We start from the raw sequence: 15,840 nt of genomic DNA, 5'->3' as shown, positions 1-15,840 counted from the left end.
CATAGTAGAAAAAAAAAAAAAAGATAAATAAATAAGAAAATAAAAATAAAAATAAAAATAAACTAATGTAATTCAGAATCACCACTCCAATCACCAAACGTGCACAGTGACATATCTCACCTGCACCCCAAACATAAGCAACAAAACAACATACATAATCTTCAACCTCCAGTAACCCAATCAACAGATTTCCTCAGGTAAATCAATCATCAACCAAACAGCCACGCGAAAAAACAAAACTAACTGCACCACGAGGCGCCCATTGCCGAGGAATTTGGCCTGCGCACATCACTTCTCGACCTAAGCTCTCCCTTACCGCAACCCGCATACTTGCAGTCCATGTTTCAGCTGGGGTCGGAACAAGCCGACTGCCGTGCCGCTGTGAAAGGGATAAAAAGCCCTCCTCCCTTGCGTGGGAGACTCGCGAAAAACGTGCATTATTCATCATGCTACTGGGGCACATTGGCACCAAGTTTTTTGTTCTTACGTACATTATATTTGAAACGGCGATGAGTTCGCATAGGGGATAGTTGTCCCCGAGTGAGTGGAGTGGTGCTATTCATGTAGATCTGGGACTAATTATTGCTAGTTGCTAGTTGTTAGCTAGCTGGGCACAGTTACTTACGAACGTACTAGTAAAGATTCCATCAGCTAGCCGAAGCACCATTGAGATCACGATCAACATTCCTGCATAGTTGGACAAGTGTCCGTCAGTACATACCTAAGTAATACGGACACTAAGACCAAATACAATCCTAATACTTACGGTAAATCTCTGAGATTCCCGCTAGACTTGTAGGAGATGAGGGGGAGTAAACACCGAGAATACGAAAGGCCTGTGATAGATCACTTTAGCCAACTTCGCTTAAGTAAACTCTCTTGCCGCTATCCGAGAGTAACGGTCGACTAGAACTGGTATGGACTAGCGGGAGTTTACTATGAGCTGTTTAGGTTCTGATTTATCGTGTGTCATGTAGATAGATGTGTTGGTTGTTCGTGGAGATGGCGCGTTGCGTCGAGTCTTTTGGCTTTTGGGTTAAGCTACTGTCATGGTGCTATGCGAGGGTGAGTTAATTAGGGTTTATTCTATTAATGGGAATTGATATATTGGTTAATTGGTTAGAATCAGTGAGGCTGCACAGTGCTACGCGAGCAATCGAGTAATTAAGAATCCGACTTGCTAGAGGCGGGTTGTTTCGTCAATTAGGGCATACGGTTTTTTTTTTTTTTTTTTTTTTTCAATAAGAGTGATCATCACGGCATTGATGACGAGGACTCTACTCCGTAAGTGGAAAGGGGTACTCTAGGTTAGCATTTTCTCCGGTCGCGATCCTATCTAAAATTCCTTGAAACAACCTGTACTCTAAGTACGAAGCATGAAGTAAGGCATAGAAAAGCCAATGTAAGGGTGTCATTTTTAGGGCTTCAGAAGAGAACCGGTGTGCTATACCTGCGTGACTGGCCGTTGTAACCTACATTGCAAAGCCAACCCTCGACATGGAAGATCCAGTTAACTCGTGTGGAGGATTTCCGCCCCATTCCTAAGAAAAGCTTCAAATAATCTGCAGGCCTTTCGGAAGTCTAACCTACCTGCACCTGCTTCCTCCTCGGGGATCTATTTTAGCACCCTTTTATCTAAGCTGCAGCTGAAGCATGCCGCGTGTCCGAGACATAGCAAAGTATAATACACTAAGGGATCTTCAGTTGGAGATCATTCCATGCTCATCGCGGTAATGGGTTGCCTTCTCTTTAACCTCAGGTGCCTTCAACGTTGCTGCAAGTAATGTTGCACCCTTACAGGATACCCATGGGTCAGGTGAGAGTTCATGCTATGGTATACCTTCTGAATCAGTGTTTCTTATCTCGCATGAACGTATGCTCTACCGGCGAGGTAGATCATGGTGAAATCCGAACCTTGCGCGTTGAAGCATGTCTGCAGACAGTCAATTAGAAGCCAACGACAAGTGTCAGCGGTATAGACTTCAAGAATGCCAGCCGAGATACCCCGATCCCCCTGACGCCAGGACAGGGCTGGGCGATGTCGCGGGTGACGTTGCCACTAGGGGAGGATGTCTCCGTATCCACTGGGCAGTCAACCTTCACTTAGGTATAGAGTCTCTCCTTTTGTGCAATATGGCTCTATCTGAAGGGGGCTTGACGCTTAGATTTTCAGAAGAGTCAATTACCCCCCGAATTCAGCAATTATGGGCCTAAGGCTTCCCCGTGGTTTTGCCGATGGCATAGGAGCAGGCGGCTCAAACATGACTATTTGTACGAACCCGAGCCCTTCACTCACATACCCCAAAAGTTGAACAATATGTTCAGCGAATACAGAGCATTGAATCGGACAGCGTACTCATGTTGCCAATCACAACGCGCCGAGTCCTGTGTAGGGTTGCTTTTGCACCGCATTAAAGGGGTGTATGAAGCCCGAGTGGTTTTTCCTGCGATCTCTGATGACGACACGGTAACCGGGTAGGAAGTCGATCTTGTAGCACACTACAACCCTTCTCAAGATACACAGCACTCGAATTAATGGATGATGTCATCACCTGACCCAGATCATCCGCCGCATGCGACAGAAAAGAGCTGGTCGCGAATACGGAGTACCGGCATGAGATATTTAATATTCCGGACTATTCACTTTGAGAGTTCCATGTGTGCAGGCGTAAGGGACCATAAGTAAGGGGTAGTATCCAGTCGCTGGATATGGTTGTATACCCCGACGGAAACACCCGTGGTGGAGTATCGTCATGAGGTGTTCCGCGGAGTATCTGCGCCGAAGGTGATGCTGATAAGAGGTGATACAACGAGGAGTACTATTAAAATGAAGGTTAGGAAATAGGGTGTACCGGCCTTCTCCTTAGTGGCAGTGTGATACAATGATGAATGGACTATTGATTGGACACTAATCAATAATCCTTTCTCAGGCAACGCTGACCACCTAAGGTCGGAGAGTCGAAACTCCATTCATTCAATCGATCATAGTAATGGTGTTATGCGTGGGCAATGGACATATCTCGAGAGAGGAATGCACGATTTGTCAATTTCAAAAATGCGTCATTGTTGGTTCTGTCAGGGAGAAGAAGATCCCATGCGGGTAGACCCGACAATCTGGTCATGCATGGCGCGGAATATGCAGGTTTCAAGGCCTCCTTCGGCCTGGTGCGACTTTTCCAATTCCGAAAGGCGGAATGCCACATGACAGCGGTCAGCGGATTGGGAGTCCATCTTAAGGTTACACTTTCTGAAGACTGGTTCTTGAAAGAAAGTAAATGTTTATAGATTTGGCATGAGGAACGGAGTAACCAAGTCTCTTTCTTTGGTGTTTTCATTCTCCATCAAAGACTGTAAAAGAAGCTACCCTCAAAATCTTCAGAGGAATCCAGCCTGATTCAGGTTCTCCCTGTGAGAGATCGCCACTACCGCCACCATGATTCATGATCATTATCATCCGACCACATCTTAGGGCAACGATACTGAAAGTTATGAGATTTAATTTCGATTAACATATCTTATGAAAGGCTGGTATAGACATGGATGGCACTCCTCTATTCCCTTTTCAGGACCGTTGTCCGAGAAGACAGGGGTGAGACCATGGTTCTCTCTGCAGTGGAGCTTCACAACTCGGGGGGGCTTTAATTTTGTCCGTGGATTTATTCGGTGCTCCGTCTCACCTTCTTCTTCAGTCCTAGCCCTCGATCTTAGTCGATTAGGTGACGAACTGTGTTAAAGGGAAGCTGTTGAGGAAGTCGATCCCGATGTTAGGCTTTTTGCCCCAGAAAATTCGAGGTGATTTCTCGCCCCCAAAAAGACACATAGCTTGGCAGTAGATGCCCATTTTGGTATGTGAAAGAAAGAAAGAATAAAATAAAAAGGTGACGGACGGATGATCCGAACAGAACCAGAATTACGATGGCTGGAATGGGGTCTCCCCATTCGGTGCGGACCGCCCGAGTGGGGTTTATTCAAAAGTTTCCCAGCGTTGAAAACCTGGGACTGGGACCCTCTTGGCTTTTTCCGCCTTACCCGTTTTTACCCTAGAAGCATTTCCGCAGTGGGAATTCCTGGCGTCAGGACCACGTCTCTTCAGGCGTATGCAGTGGCTTATCGAGAACTCTGTAATTTTACCAAGATAGAATAATTCCTTTTTTTATTATTATTTTTTTTTTGTATTCATTTCTTCAATTTTTTATAAGTTCAAAGTACGATACATTGTTGGTCCTCTTACATTCAACGGACCAGTTCGTTTAATATCCAACCTTCACGTACAATCATGCGTCGAGGCTGGAGTACAGGTTGGGGTCTGGCCAACTGCCACCGTCATACCGTTTGTACTCCGTACCGGGGATTGCTTTGGTGTAACCAAATCCCGATCTGGGCCGTTTCGGGTAAAGATTGTCTCTGATTCGAACTTTCTGGCTTTTACTTTTGTTCGGTTCAATGATTTATTGATTGACCGCCAGATTGTCCCTTGGACTCGACCTGATACTCCTTTGTGATGGGAAGGGTCTTTATTGCTTCTTTTGCGAGATAGATCGGGTCCAATCCTTTGTTACAATCCATGAGGATTACCGGATCGGTCCTTCTCTTCACAACAGGGGGATCGATCTCCTATCCACTCTACTGCAGTGAGCTACTACTAGTTCACTTTATTACTTTACCACCTTACAATGAACAGAGTATCCATATTACTCGACGATCCTGTAGGTATCCGTAATTCATCAAAGATTTCATAATAGGTATGGAGGCCGGAAATTCCTATGCCGTGCTGTGGTATTTCCTTATGGGACCCAGAGTCCAATTGACTGCTGTCAGGCCATGCAAGGCAGGCGAAGAGGAAAAAGAGAGATGTCAAATTCGAGGTCAAAAGAATGCGGTTCCACGACGGTGGCACACGTTTTTATTCGCAACGGATGAAGCGGGCTCGGCGCAGAAATGCAATCTGCAAGATGGTGGGAACTTGGGAAAAGGAGTAGACAAAGAAGGGGCGAGCTCGGGCCAGCTTACTTGGCCTTTAAACTCATCCTCATTTCCAGGCTTCTGGGGCGGGCGGTCGATCCGTTGGACTGGGTACGAGTACCAAGAAATACTTGCGACCGGGAACATCCATAGTCTTACATACATACACCACCAACGTAAGTAAGATGCTCTCTCCGTCCACCGGAGAATAAATTATGCCTTACGCTGTACAGCGTCACACAGCGTTAATTAAGGTTGCCTTTTCCTCACCATTTCTCGAAGCTGAACCCGGCAGGAAGGGGCTGTACGGGACAATAACCAAGGATCAATCTACCTTACTATTGTACAACCATTATTCATAGGACAAATTCTCGCCCTTAAAAATGACTCGGGAGGATCTCACTCCGGACAGTTACTGACTCTACATCTTAAAGCAGCTCTTCGATCTGATGTTCTTATTGCATGAAACTATCAGATTTCAAATCCCGACGAGCCAAAAAGAAAAAGAGAGAGAGAGAACTAATTATAGTTGGACGTATCAGCATCTACTTTGATCAGTCGCCCTTAAGCGATCCGTGATGGACGCACTGTCAACCTTGAAAGCGTAACCTGCTTTCTTCAATTGGTTCTTCGAGGGGTATGCACAAACAACTAAGTTCAGCCATACAATCCCTCCTGAGATTAGGCTCCCCGCTGGTTTACTTTCCGTCCATTCAGGACGATGTGTTTAGTGCCTCAAGAGAAGCTAGCTATACCTCTCTAAGACTAGACCGGGGGAAATTAACTTCCTTTGTGTGTAATTCTAGTAGAATCACGGACCTCGAAGGCCCCGTCTGTGGGCCCCCCCTGTACAGGGCTCCGCCCTCGAACTTCCTGTTCAGGCTTTTTCTTTTCTTTTCTTTTTTTTTTTTAAAAAAAAAAAATATTTATTATTATTTTCCCACTCTGTACGGATTTCCTCACAGCTTATTCGTTATGCAGCCAGTGTCTGAACTCCACTGGACCCAAAGGCCAAGCCGGCCGCAGTGGCCATGACCCAGCGACCGTACTAACCGCTCCAGCTGGCTGATTTCCCACTGGATCGGCCATTCTTCCTTTTCCCCCCTCTTTTGTGACACCATCCATCTTCCCCCATTTTAGTGTCATCCGTGCTGACCCAATACCCACCATATCGGCTCAGTCGTGCAGAGTTAGTGCCGTCGTACATACCAGTTCCATTTGAAAAGCACTGTACATACGTGAATGTATCTACGGGGTAATCCCGGTTCCCGTCGTCAGAACGGATAAACATCTCCTATTGACCCTGAGGACCGGTTGAGATGAAAAGAGTAAGTTCCAGAGCGAATGAGTACTCAAAGTGCAGAAATGTGACCGTAGACCCATGGTACCGGGATATTAAGCAAGCGAGTTATGTATGGGGCCGTCAACCCGATCACCATGTTGTTGGAACCGCCTGATGGAAACCGTCACCGTCGGTAATTTTACAGTACCACGGCTCCGGAGACGAGGACGGTTAGGGTGTTATAGTTAGTTGCGATAGTGTGTGTGTGTGTACCTGCCGATTCCCAGGCTGACTCGTCCTTTGACTTTCCCCCGTCCTCGCTGTCTCTCGCTCTCGCTTTCTCGCTCCACCCCCTCCCCATTCATTATTCTTCCACACCCCCGTATCACCAACTTGACTTTTGTCACTCCTCTCTAACACCTTCTTTACTCATCCCGGACGGGTCAATCGCTGGATTGTCTGTTGTCCTGCCTCGGCGCAGCAGACCCAGCCTAAAATTTTTATTCATTTCATTATCTTTCTTCCCTTTCCCTTTTGGTCGACATTTGTGAATCTCTCTCGTTTTCCATCTCGCAGACTACGTCGAAAACATCCTTGCCGACTGGTCGGTTTCACGGCTTGCATTCGTGGAGTCACGCCCCAGAAATAATCAACAAACTAGAAGAAAACCAGATTTGCACGAGAAACGGGGATAGATTACTTGCTTGACGCAAGCACTTTCCTATAGCGTTGATTTGCTTGGTTGGACCGTGGGATTGCCAAGTAAGTCCTAACCTTCTTTGCTGACTGGTCATGATTTGATTTCGATCATGAAACTGTGCTCAATTACGGTGCCCGTTGAATCTTGTTGTGCTAATCCTGGCAGTTGTTCGTATCAAAGTCAAACTACCTTCAAAATGGCGACACGAGCTCCTTTGGCGCCTCCGCCGAACGAGACGGAATCCTCCGTCAGCCGGATCACTCGAGAGGGCAAGAAACTCACGTACAAACTCAATGTCATGCAACAACCGGAGCGTGCGCGAGCCTGCGGTGCAGGTGCTAAGTGTATGCATGCATCCAACCAGCACTAGGAAACCAGATAGTATCAATCCCCATGATTCTGACTTCATATAGCGTCTGCGGACCGTCGCCCAGTCGATCCTCCACCGGTCGTCGAGCTTCGAGTATACGAGTCTGATCCCAATGATGACCTCAACAAGACCGATATCACCTTCGCATACAACGCCAATTTCTTCCTGTACGCCACTTTGGAAACCGCTCGTCCCATGGCCCAAGGCCGTTTTGCCCCGAACCCGACATGCCCTGTATTGACCGGTGTGCCCGTAGCGGGAGTGGCTTACTTGGACCGCCCATCGCAGGCCGGTTACTTCATCTTCCCAGATCTTTCCGTGCGACATGAGGGTGTATATCGATTGAACTTCCACCTGTACGAGGAAACCAAGGAAAGCAAGGATGCGAACGAGAATGCTCCGATCCAGTCCTCCATGTCCAACACAATGCCATCGAAGCCGATGGCGCCGAAGTCATTCCTGGATTTTCGTCTCGAGGTCGTTTCGGTTCCGTTCACCGTCTTTAGCGCCAAGAAGTTCCCTGGATTGACCACGAGTACCTCCCTGAGCCGGGTGATTGCGGAGCAGGGTTGTCGTGTACGGATTCGACGTGATGTCCGCATGAGACGTCGGGGAGAGAAGCGCACAGATGACTACGACTACGATGAGGAGAGGGTCTACCGATCTTCTGACCGATTCTCTACCCCAGATACCCACGGGTACGCAGGTACCCCCGTTGAACGTCCTCGATCAACCAGTATCAGTACGGTGGATCCCTCCTTCCCCTACGGTGTCGATGCTCAGCGCCGGTCGTCTGGCGCGACCGAGTATGGTTTCCCGGGTGCACAACCATACCAACGACCAATGCCTCCTGCTCCTGCTCCCGCACCAGCCGCCGTTTCCACTCCCGCTCCTCCCGCTCCTCCCGCGCCACCATCTCATAATACCGGATATCAGTCGCATCTCTCCTTTGGCTCGACTCAAACTCAATATCCAGCTCCCCAATTACCTCCCACTCCACAGTCCACATCGACGTTGGCAGCTCCGTACTCTCCCCATCCATCGTATTCTCATGCCCGGAATCCATCGACGAGTGCCGAGTATGAAACGGCCGGCTACCCCTATCCGCCTTCACGGATGTCAACGGAACGTTCCAGCTATCCCAAGAATGGCTTGCCTCCGCTCCGCTTGGAACCGCCTAAGCCACTAAATATGCCATCCGGCGAGCCACGCTCGTCTGATCCGAACGCATACCATTCCTCTGCTCAATCGGCGGCGCCCCGGTCTCAGACACCGTCATCGAGTCTGGTGCCTTCCCTTCCGCCCCTCAAGGCTCTATCGGGAGATTATCCCAACAACCTCTCGCAACCATCCAGCAGTATCTCTCAGAGCCCCAGTCACGATCTCAGCGCTGGCAAGAAGTTCTTGTGGGATACGGGTGCCAGCTTGTCCAAGCGGTCGTACGAAGATTCATTTGGCCATGATGATCGTCCACTCCACAACGGCATGCGCCCCGATACGGAAGGTTATCCTCGGAGGCTATCAGATGCCGGTCGGAACTTCTACACCGATTCGCGCGATGAAATGGCGTATAAACGAGCCAACGGGAGGATGGCGACGAAGATTTCGCCTGCCCTCCAGTAAAACAAGCTGCTTTGTGCTTTTCCGCTCATATAGGACGGCGTCTCGGCGAATGGTCGTCGATTGATTTCACGTAATCTGTTTCTTTTTTCCTAATGTACTCTGGTGTGGCGGGCTTCAGGGATACTTTTTTAACGAACCAGACTTTTGATGTTTATACCACCGTTCTTTTTCTTCTTCTTTTCCATCGATCTTTGGCATTGTTGTATATGATGCTCTGCATGTGGTTTTCAAGATATTCCCCGGATTGTTCTTGCCTTCATTTTATATACGACAGCTCTCGTGTTTATTATCCGATGTGTTTTCCAGGTATACTCGGGAGCCTGGGGCCCTCTCCCTTCGTACGAATAGAAGTGAGATGAGCAATGCAAACGTGTGATTTTTCCCCAAAAAGAAAAAAAAGTTTGGTGATTCAGTTGCGCAACTTTCAATGCATTGATCCGAGACAATCACGGGGTCTTAGACATGCGACATGCCTGATTCCACTCCTTCGACCATTTCCTTGTTTATCCATGACCATGCGTGCCCCATCATCCACTGGCATGCCAGACATGACGTATGCGACAGATAAGATCGACGATCTTCATTATGTATCAGACAATTGATTCGATTCTTGACCTGCATAGATATGACTACTATCACCTACTTTTGTATCGGGTATTGTAGAGTATGTATTTTCTGTCTACCATATAGAGGGAGCCCTATAGAGAAGGGCCTGTAGACTGTAGGAAGACTTCGCATTCTTTGCACTTGTCATTGCCATTGTCATTCCACAAGCAATATCGAAAGGTCATGGATTCTGGGAGGAACATTCCAGGAAGAGACACCGTAAATGAGCTGGCATAGATCAGTAAAACATGTAGATCTGCATAAGCTTTTTCAATTTCATAAAACCTTTGTCCTGTATACTAGAACATAGAGGTATCTACAAGGTAGCTCTTATGGTCGATTAGTAATTGATATAGGTGAAGCAGCGATGTTCTCACTTTGTAGGAAATAAGCTTCCAACCTCCTGGGCTATAGTACCTACTTCTTAAGACTAAATACCTGCCAATTAGATTGGTTTCACTTTCTTTGTTAAATGAATTGCTTGTTATCTATCTTCTTTATTCACATATAGTCAATAGTTCCCTGTAGTATTACTCTGTACTACAGGGTATAATAGCGCCACTTCAAACCATTGTATACCCTACCTAACACACGCTAGTTCAAAGAATGATCAGAACAAGGGTTTTCTTATCAGCGTATCCGTTCTAGATCCGCTTCCTTTTTACATAGAAAGAAATACAAAGATATTTCATTTACTAATAGGCATTTTGTTTGAGCGTTTCAGTTGAACATTTATTCTTAGATGCCAACATGCAGTCGAGCCCTAATGTATGTACCCATTTAGAAGTCGTTGTATGTCTCTCGGTGAGCTTGTTCGATGATTATTCATACTACTCCCACCTTGGTCAATATCTATTAGTAAAATGGACTAAAAGTAGTGTCACATCATTAAATATCAATACTGTGTTCATCTCACTTTATCTACAAGGGTTTCGGGGAATATGCCAGAGAATATCTTCCTACGGCCAAGCTGTGCTTATTGGCGATCAGGTCGACATCTCCGACGGGAGTTTACATATAGGAAGTATATGGGCGAATGGGGGAGAAGAAAGACGGGATAAACATATCAGTATGTATATGTATAACCTAATTATCTGTAGTAGACCGGATATTGAGTTGAACTACTGCCAGAAGATGATCTAAGCTTGGAGCTTATGTATGTTACCTGAAGCCTGTCAGTGACGTAGATAAATACACGGATTCTTGGCCGTTTTGTTTACCATGGCCATAGTGGTGGGTATGCAAGGGATAAAATCATCATATATAATTTTAGATAAGATCGATTGACCTCGTTCGATATTGCATTGATGTTTGTTGAGTCTGTTGGTGTACACACTAAGAGTGTTGTTTGAGGGGTTATTAGTGGTTAAATACATCTCCGTTCGCATAGATGGGCGTCAATTGATATTGTATCAAGTAGACAGGAGATTGTAAAATATGATGGCATGTCAAGTATTCTTCGGATATGACATTCATTCCATAAAGAGACATAAACATACCGGAACAACCAACAATAGGCATTGACGCTGTGAATAAATAAATTAACATGGGACAGCCTAAGGCCTTTCTTGGCGCATATTTAGTTCTCCAAACAAGAAAACAACAACAACAACAATCCGAACTAAAAAGGTAAACATTGACCTCATTTAACCCTCCCAATCAAAACAAGAAAATCCATCGTCTCCTCTTTTTCTTTCTCCTCTTTCTTCTCTCGTCTTCTTTTGTATTTCCCACGGTTCTTAAATCTTTTCGTTTTGGTCTGCCCTTGAATTACACCCGCAATCTAATTGTGACCGGCGTCGTCATTGTCGGAGAAACAAGTGGGGAAACCAGGTGAAAAAAAAAAAAACGGACACGAGTGTAGGGATGACGCTGGGTGCCGAGGTTGGTTCATCCTTGACAATTAAATCTGACAGCTCGGAGGCCCCATTTTCTCTCCTCCCCTTGCGCTCTGCACTCCCGTCTCTCAACTCGACCAGGCCAACAACCCTTGCTGACGGTTCCCGTCAGCTCCGAGCACAGATGTCGACAGACGACACCCAAGCCGACCGCCAATTACACCAGACGCTCGAATCAGCCTGTCGTCGTCGCGATGACCCCGTCACAGTGCACGGGTCACGCAAACACTCGCGCACCCACGACTACGACCACGACAATGAATATTCCTCCGACTATTCCTCCGATGTCTCCGGTCGCTTCGACGACGCAGACGAAGACTACGCCATCTCCGCACACCCGGCCAGCTCGCCCCCATCTACTAAGCGCCGTCGCTCCAACGACTGGCCCGTAGATGAATTGCAGCCGCCACCGCCACTACTGAAAGAGACTGGGTCGACTGGCTCGCGCTGGCGCTCGCCCTTTCATAGTAGGAACAATTCTAAGACCGACCATGGGTCACCGCGCACGGCTTCGGGCCGGCACGGACGTCAGGCGGGTCCCAGCGGGCGTGGCCGCCGGTCGCGGTTCGTCGAGGGGATGATGAACGATAGCGTCAGTGAGAAACCACCCAGCATCTTTCTGCGCGATGGCAAGTCGGCGAATGGACAGGAAGGTCCGACACATCGGTCATCGGGAATCTTTCGCTTCGGTAAGGCCATTGCGTCGGCGTTTAACCCGTTCGGTGGGTGGGGGAATGTTGCGGTGTGGAAGGGGTCGCAGTCTGCAGAGGCGAGCAAACAGCCCGCTGACGATGATATCGCGCGTGTCGAGAGGGCATACGCGGAGTTGAAGAAGGCTGGCTATCGGGGCGCCGTCAAGGGGCAGTATATGGCTGATGCTGGGTCGCAGTCCAGTAACAATCTCGCGGATCAGACGTGGAAGTCTATCCAGGAAACGATGGACTATAGGGCGCCGACGGGACGTCACTCGAGGCAGAATTCCGGCGAGGTTCATGAGTCGAGCAGCTCGCTGCGCAATTCGTTCCAGGAAATCCGCCGTGCGAGGTCGTCACTGGGCATTACGTCGAGTTTGATTCCTCTCGGTCGTCGATCCGAGGACGCCGAACAGCCGCAATTGCGCAAGCAAAAGTCGAAGAGAGAGAAGCTGCTGAGACGGGTGAGCACGCTGGAGGAGAAGCTTGAAAAGGCACGGCGAGAGCTGCAAGAGCTCTTGGGCGAAGATGCACCACCGGTCACGGAGAGAATGCAATGTCAGGATTCATCTCACCCCAGGAAATTCGTGCCCGGTGCACTCCCCACACTCCCCTCCGAGAGATTGCTCAACCGTCATGACCCAGTATCCCCAATCTCGCCTACATCCGACTCAGCTCCCCCGATGTCACTATCAGAGAACGTCCAACGTCCAATGCAAAGCCAGAACACTGAACCGACGACGACCACGGTCGAGCCAGAGTCCACCATCAAAACCCCAGCCAAATCCCCCAGCCAACGAACAACCGCGTCATTGACAGTCGACAGTCCATCGCTCAAGCGCAAATCGCCCGACCCCGAATCCGCCAGCGCAGCAAACACTCCCAAATCCCAAAAAGAAAGCGCAACCAACCTCACAGAGGAAGGCAACCAATCCGACTCGTCTCGCAGATCCAAACTCCCCAAGACGTTCCGAGGCGACAGTCCCGGCTCCGTCGAACGCAAACAAACCCCGCGACATCGGGATGAAACCAACACCAGACGTTCCCCGAGCGAAGAACGCGGCCGAAGGAGAAGATCCTCGCAACCACTCCGGTCACACAGCAAGCGATCCCCTTCGGCGAAGAGAAGAGCATCTAACTCTCGGAATAGGGGCGCCCCGTCGCTGCGCATGAAGAAGGGACGTGCCGATCTGAGATCCGCGAATACGCAGGTTATGGATATCGACAGTCACGATAAAGAGAATCAGCACGCAACCCTATCCCGACAGGACCAACAGCAGTCTGATTCCGTTAATCTGAATCAAACAGATCCAAGCCCTGATCCATCCCCAGCCAAGAGGAAGGACCAACGTTACACATACAACTATATCCCGCCCGTGCCTCCTTTGCCCAAGGATATAGCTGCGACAGCCGCGAAAGTGGACAAAAGGCTAGCAAAGGAGATTGGAAGGCGCGAGCGGAACCGGAAATCCAAGGCGCAGGGAAAGGCGAATGGTACCGCTGAGGATGCGTTCCGGTGGCCTGACGACATCTTCTGATGCAGTAAATGCAACCCTTTTGGAATTGGACGGACGTCATCTGGATAACAGAACAGGAAGAGACGTTGCATACATCTTCAGAAGCCTACCAGGGAGGAGGAAGAAGAAGAATGGCTAAGTGTCCTCTTTACTGCGGTACACTCAAGCCAGAGGAGAGAAGAGAAGAGTAGTTGAGAAATTTCCTATGTTAATACTCACGAATCTAACGAAGTTACGACCTTATCATTCCAATATACAACTCCTCAACTCAAACCACACATAAACTCAGTACCCACATATGTATCCTTCCCCCAGAACAAGTATACCCTCACCACCTACACCCCACACTCCATAACAAAAGATAAAAATAAAAACCTCTACAAAATAGCAGTAGCATTAGCATGCGACCCAACCCCACCCACAACATTCGCCGGCGCACTAGTCAAAAAGAACGTCCACCTCCCCAACTCCCTACACCTCTTCGCAACCGCATCCAAATCCCACATCTCCCCCAGGGGCATGCCCCAAAGCGCCAAAATATTCTGATGAATAAATCCCCCCTCCTTCTCGGGCGGCCAAGCCTCAAAAGTCGGCGAATCCCCCGCCACCCCCGCGAAATAACAATCATGCAACCAATCCAACACCTCTTCTTCCTGGTTCAGCCCCGTCCAAGTCAAATCCTCATGCGCACGAGTCGCAGCCGCGTGTCTCTCGGCTGAGGAGAGCTCGTTATAGCGTTCGACAAACCCGGACCGGATAAGTAGGATATCGCCGATTTGCACGTCGCCGCCTTGTGAGGCGGGGCGGAGATCAAGGCCTTGAGTCTTTGCGCAGGCGTGTAGATCGGCCATTGTTATTGGGTGGCGGGTGTAGGGGTCGTAAGATATGTTGTGGGTGTTTGCGTAGTGCCGGTAGTCGAGCAGGAGGGCGCGGGTGGCGATTCCGTGGGTTGCCCAGTGGTGGATGCTGCCTCGGGTTGTGCTGTTGGGACCTGGTTCGATGTCGGTTGAGGTTGTCTGTGGTTATTATTGTTAGTATGGTGTAACTATACATGGGAGTTTTGTTTTTTTTGGGGGGGGGGTTGTGGGTGTGGTGTATGTATGTACTTACTCCGTTGTAGAAGAGCTTGCTATCAATGTGGCCGAACTGGGGTTGTTTTGTTAGTTTTGGTTTTGAACTTGGTGTAGGGGTAAAGATAGGGTAGGTGAAGAGGGGAGAGATATACATGACGGAATCCATCCCACTGAGTCCCACTCTGCGTGTTCAGAGTGTAGGTATCGTCATATGCGATGTCCTTAGCTATCGTTTTGATATTATGCTGGAAGCACTCGCGACCGAAAGCCGGTGTCTCGGGGACATTGACTGGAAGACTAGGCGTATTCATTAGATTCAACTAGTTCTGTATATGAGACGAGTATAGGTACTACTCACTCCAATCGAAACATCTCGCCAGTCTTCACCTCCGCAGCTGCGGCTTTGACTCTGGCCGGAGTGAGCAGGTTCAGACGTCCTATCTACGACCTGTCAGCATGGCATATTCAAGCCAAAAAGCTAGGTTCAGAACGAAGAAACAAACCTGGTCATCCTTCCCCCACACCCAGGCCGCACCTTCCGGCGCGCCGGGGATCTTGGGGAGTTCCTTTCGAGAGGGGAACTGTGTGCAGTTGGGATCCCAGGGGAGGTTATCGGGGAGTTGGGTAGTCATGTTGATGTTTGGATTAGCACTTGTGGTGGAAGGAAGTGAAGTAGACAAATGAGCAGCTATTTTGCTGAGTCGGTTTGAGGTGTTGGCCATCTTGGAGGTCTAGTCCAACTATATACTATAGCACTGCGTTGTAAGCGAGGCGTCACTGGTCTGGATTCTGGGGATTTTGGTGGGACAGTGGATCAAAGCGGGTCTGTAAATGACTTCAGAGGAAGACGGATGGAGCAATTTTGAATAGCATTTCTGCGAAGGATGTGCCGTGGTCGTCAAAGTCTCCATCCATATCCGCAATGAGCTACTTCACCGAGGCAGTAAACTTGGAACGTCATGGCGTGGATGCGGGGAGGGACAGCATGTTGAGTAATCATAGTGCAGATCAATTCGTCCAGAGCCAGAGTAGACATAGATTGACAAATCAGACTACAGTATTTGGTCTGTCATGGAGCTCATCAGTCGGTTCCCATTTTATGGTCCATACCGAGTGA

General features: G+C 48.7%; 5 protein-coding genes across 5 annotated transcripts; 4 read left to right on the top strand and 1 right to left on the bottom strand.

The window, feature by feature from the left end:
* Positions 1 to 253: 253 nt before the first annotated feature.
* Positions 254 to 974, top strand: BDV27DRAFT_131496 (uncharacterized protein). The gene has a single exon (XM_032067638.1). It carries the CDS (start codon positions 340 to 342, stop codon positions 511 to 513), a length of 174 nt encoding a protein of 57 aa, XP_031925556.1. The 5' UTR covers positions 254 to 339; the 3' UTR covers positions 514 to 974.
* A 581-nt stretch (positions 975 to 1,555) lies between these two features.
* On the top strand, positions 1,556 to 2,187 carry BDV27DRAFT_131495 (uncharacterized protein). The gene has a single exon (XM_032067637.1). It carries the CDS (start codon positions 1,784 to 1,786, stop codon positions 1,949 to 1,951), a length of 168 nt encoding a protein of 55 aa, XP_031925555.1. The 5' UTR covers positions 1,556 to 1,783; the 3' UTR covers positions 1,952 to 2,187.
* A 4,634-nt stretch (positions 2,188 to 6,821) lies between these two features.
* On the top strand, positions 6,822 to 9,118 carry veA (sexual development activator VeA). The gene is made up of 3 exons (XM_032075936.1): positions 6,822 to 7,006; positions 7,110 to 7,288; positions 7,358 to 9,118. Exons 2-3 carry the CDS (start codon positions 7,141 to 7,143, stop codon positions 8,935 to 8,937), a joined length of 1,728 nt encoding a protein of 575 aa, XP_031925554.1. The 5' UTR covers positions 6,822 to 7,006; positions 7,110 to 7,140; the 3' UTR covers positions 8,938 to 9,118.
* A 2,066-nt stretch (positions 9,119 to 11,184) lies between these two features.
* On the top strand, positions 11,185 to 14,063 carry BDV27DRAFT_131490 (putative nuclear RNA binding protein). Its single transcript, XM_032067636.1, has one exon. It carries the CDS (start codon positions 11,410 to 11,412, stop codon positions 13,669 to 13,671), a length of 2,262 nt encoding a protein of 753 aa, XP_031925553.1. The 5' UTR covers positions 11,185 to 11,409; the 3' UTR covers positions 13,672 to 14,063.
* On the bottom strand, positions 14,028 to 15,355 carry BDV27DRAFT_146971 (uncharacterized protein; the record flags this gene model as incomplete). The annotated part of the gene is made up of 5 exons (XM_032070669.1): positions 14,028 to 14,666; positions 14,761 to 14,796; positions 14,876 to 15,020; positions 15,082 to 15,164; positions 15,227 to 15,355. 5 exons carry the CDS (start codon positions 15,353 to 15,355, stop codon positions 14,028 to 14,030), a joined length of 1,032 nt encoding a protein of 343 aa, XP_031925552.1.
* Between the last annotated feature and the right edge of the window lie 485 nt (positions 15,356 to 15,840).

Source organism: Aspergillus caelatus (assembly GCF_009193585.1).
Source record: "Aspergillus caelatus strain CBS 763.97 unplaced genomic scaffold BDV27scaffold_141, whole genome shotgun sequence".
Lineage (NCBI taxonomy): Eukaryota > Fungi > Ascomycota > Eurotiomycetes > Eurotiales > Aspergillaceae > Aspergillus > Aspergillus caelatus.
Note: the sequence above shows the minus strand (reverse complement) of the source record. Positions and strands in the feature narration are given on the sequence as shown.

What these genes read in the sequence shown, in the direction of transcription:
- BDV27DRAFT_131496 (XM_032067638.1), top strand. Translation starts at nt 340, where the DNA reads ATGTTTCAGCTGGGGTCGGAACAAGCCGACTGCCGTGCCGCTGTGAAA.
- BDV27DRAFT_131490 (XM_032067636.1), top strand. Translation starts at nt 11,410, where the DNA reads ATGACGCTGGGTGCCGAGGTTGGTTCATCCTTGACAATTAAATCTGAC.
- veA (XM_032075936.1), top strand. Translation starts at nt 7,141, where the DNA reads ATGGCGACACGAGCTCCTTTGGCGCCTCCGCCGAACGAGACGGAATCC. An exon ending in CTGCGGTGCAGGTGCTAAGT is followed by an intron (nt 7,289 to 7,357) that starts GTATGCATGCAT and finishes GACTTCATATAG; the next exon opens with CGTCTGCGGACCGTCGCCCA.
- BDV27DRAFT_131495 (XM_032067637.1), top strand. Translation starts at nt 1,784, where the DNA reads ATGTTGCACCCTTACAGGATACCCATGGGTCAGGTGAGAGTTCATGCT.